Below are 3,587 nucleotides of genomic sequence, written 5' to 3' on the forward strand. Positions count from 1 at the left end.
CCCCCCCCCCCAGCCACCTAGGACTAAGAGTTTCTGACCAACCCGTACTTCAGAGCCCAGGGCGAGATATGCCATGCATTCTGTTGGTCCGGGTTTGACTCGTAACTATTTTTCAGTCAAACTATGGACCAAGGACATTTTTCTGTAAAGGTCAACCAATCATTATTTGCCCAGCTTAGCTTGCTTTAAATATAAATGTTAACCAATGTAATTTCTTATGTAAACGTTCCTTAAAGTTCCTATAAAAACTGTGCTCAGGGCCTCTTAGTGCCACCATCACCGGTTACCATGTGCACAGAGGACCAAGCTCAAGCTTGCAATAAACCGGCTCTTTGTTACTTACATTGATTGTGGTCTCTGGTGGTCTTCTGGGGGTCCCCGAATTCCGGTATAAGTATGCATGTCCATATATACATATACAAATATATGCGTAGGTATGCATATGTACACGTACATGTACATGTATATACACATAAATGTATATGTGTGTGTGTATATATATATATATATATATTTGGTGATAATGGTGAGTTCACTCAGTTCAATACAAGGAGTTGCACTTCTTCAGCCTTGTCTGCAAGTCCTTTTGTCTTGTTTTTCTTCTACTTTAAAAAAATTTAGGCTATGCTGTGGTTTGACCCCAGGCCTTGATTTGCTAGATTAGTGTTTTACTACTTGAGCCACACCCCTAAGCGCACCCCCCCCCCTTTTTTTTGCTTTAGTTATTTTTCAGATAGGGTCACAGACTTTTTGCCTATGTCATCCACTCCACATAGCTGGGTTAGAGGTATTTGCCACCACATCCCTCTTGGTTGTTGAGATGAGGTCTTGCTAACTTTCTGCCTGGGTTATCTTGAATGGGATCTTCTGACAATCCACCTCTTTAGGATTGTGGGCTCTGGTTTTACCATGCTTCTCAGTAGAGTCTCCTGCTAACTGAGAAATACTCCTACCCCATGTCTGTCCAGCGGCTCATCTCCCCCCCCCCTCCCCCCTCCAGGGTTGTCTGCAGATGCAGCCCTCCCCACGTTAGAAGCCTGCTGAGACCTGTAGGACAGCACACCCCTCTCAGCTTGGTTGAAATCTCCTCTGTGTGCAGCAGAATGAAATGTAAAAGTAAACAATGGGTGAAGGATAACACACACACACACACACACACACACACACACATCGTTTAAAGTTCCTAGAAACACTAAGCAACTGCTTTCTTTTCCAGCTCCGAAGATAAAATAACAATCCACTTTATAAACCGTGACGGTGAAACATTAACAACCAAAGGAAAAATTGGTGACTCTTTGCTAGATGTTGTGATTGAAAATAGTCTGGATATTGATGGTTTCGGTGAGTATAGAATGCTCCTTCAAATTCATAAGTGAAGCCAGTGAATAGGTTTCAGCTGGTGTTTTTGAGAAATTCTAACCTGTTGATTACTAAATAAAATACTGAAGTTCAGGATGTGTTGGAGTTTTCATTTGTAAGGACTAGGAGAGTGATACTATTGTAATCTTTATAAGTGACCAAGTGACCAGAAATCTCCTATGGCTTCATTTATTACCTAATTGTTTCCTGCAGACTGAGGGCAGGGTCTCTCGCTCAGTAGCTTAGGCTGGCCTCAAACTTGAGATCCTCTTGCTTAGCCTCCCAAGTGCTGGGATTATAGGCATGTGCTACCATGTCTGGCTTGGCTACACTTTTAACTAAAAATGTTTACTGAATTATTTTTTCACAATTAAAAGAGATAGAATTATGTACATAATATATAGAAAGGTAATATGTATCACTTTTAAGTCAGACTATGGTACACAAGCCATCATTGTCACTAGCCATGAAATGTTTATCTTCTTTATATCTCAGTTTTCTCTTCTGTAGGTTTGGGTAATAGTTCCAGTCTTACAGAGTTCTTAAAAATTGGGAAATGAAAGATGGGAGCTGGTGGCTCATGCCTATAATCCTAGCTACTCAAGAGGTTGAGATCTGAGGATCCCAGTTCCAAGCCAGCCTGGGCAGGAAAGTCTGTATAACTCTTATCTCCAATGAACCACCACAAAACTGTAAGTGGCACTATGGTCCAAAGTGGTAGACTGCTAGCCTTGAGCAAAAGACAGCATCCAGGCCCTGAATTCAAGCCTCATGACCACCACCACCAACAACAAAAAAAATTGGGAAGTGAAGGACTTAGCAGAGGACCCCCACTGTGTTAACTGTGGTTAAGCGCTGTAGTATTTGTGGCTTGGCTGTGAAGTTCAGCAGCCTTGTGGTCACTGGGGAAGCAAAGCAGGGTTGAATTCCTCAGAATTCCTCCCCAAGCACTGTCACTATTCGACCTGTCTGCAAATCTTCCTGGAAAAATTCCATGTGCTTTAAAAAACATAGTAGCATTTAGTGCAAATATGAATTGCATAAAGTGAAAACAATATAAAATATTAAAACAATATATACTAGCTTCTAAAGTGTTGTGAGTCTTTTCACATTTATTACATGTCAGGGAGATTTGCTTAGTTTTAAGGTTCACTGTCGTGGTGGATTGTGAACTTTGAGCTCATTACATATGGCAGAGCTGCTTGGGCTGACAGAAGTATCTCCTAGCTTTGACAGAAGTGCATGAATCGTGCTGCTGTGTTGTAGTTGAGAAGCTTTAATCTGAATTTTAATAACAGTGTTAATTGAACCTCCATTTAGTGGTGGTGTGAGGTGGAGGCACACCCCAGAGCAGTTATGGAAGGAGGCTGCACATGATCTCACATGATGAAGAACTTTAATCACTGTGAAACCCTGCTGCTCATTTAGGAGGAGGTACTAAGTTGGCAAAGAGCTTAGAAAGTATGCTTTCAAAGGCATTAAAGAAACAGTCTTGGTTATTTTAATAAACACTTGAAGACAGTGATGTAGTTTTAGGCTTGCTCATGTGTAGTGTGCCTCAGCCTTCAGTGGCACACACACAAAACTTACTGGGTTTAGACATTAGCAACCTCCCCCCCCCCCCCATACATTTGCCACTTAACAAACAATGCCATTAAATACTCTTTTGTGACCATCATTTTAAATAACTACATACTTCTATCTAGACATGCCATGATTTACTTACTGCATCCTTTTCTCTAAATATTTAGGTGGCTTCCAGCTTTCAGTTATGATAAGGAATATTAAAGAGAGCATCTTGAGTACTTTTCTAAGTTCATGTTCCTGGGGATAGAGTTACTGAGGAAAATTTGTTTTATGAATTAAATGCTCAGGGTTATTTTTTTGCGGCTTTTTTTTCATGGGTTCTTGTTTGTATGGGTTAGTAGATGTTCATGATATGTGTCAAAATATGAAAACTAGTTTTGCTAGGCACTAGTGTCTCACACCTATAATCTCAGCTCTCAGAGGCTGAGACCTGGAGGATCACAGGTCAAGGTCAGTCTATGCAGAAAACTTTGCTAGACTCTTATTTCCAAAACAACTAGCAAAAAGTAGGGTTGGAGGTGTGGTTCAAGGGTAGAATGCCAGCTGAGTAAACAAGATGTCTAAGCAAGTGCCAGGCCCTGAATTTAAACCCTGTGACACACACACACACACACACACACACACACACACACACACACACA

The 3,587-nt window shown here is 41.1% G+C and overlaps 1 protein-coding gene across 1 annotated transcript in view; it reads left to right on the top strand.

Annotated features, from left to right (window-relative positions):
* Positions 1–3,587, top strand: part of Fdx1 (ferredoxin 1) — a 26,855-nt gene that overhangs the window by 15,997 nt on the left and 7,271 nt on the right. Inside the window, exon 2 of the mRNA XM_013009482.1 lies at positions 1,198–1,341. Coding sequence (XP_012864936.1) covers positions 1,198–1,341 — 144 coding nt within the window. The remainder of the gene's footprint in view (positions 1–1,197; positions 1,342–3,587) is intronic.

Source organism: Dipodomys ordii, unplaced genomic scaffold (assembly GCF_000151885.1).
Source record: "Dipodomys ordii isolate 6190 unplaced genomic scaffold, Dord_2.0 Scaffold10, whole genome shotgun sequence".
Taxonomy (NCBI): Eukaryota; Metazoa; Chordata; class Mammalia; order Rodentia; family Heteromyidae; genus Dipodomys; species Dipodomys ordii.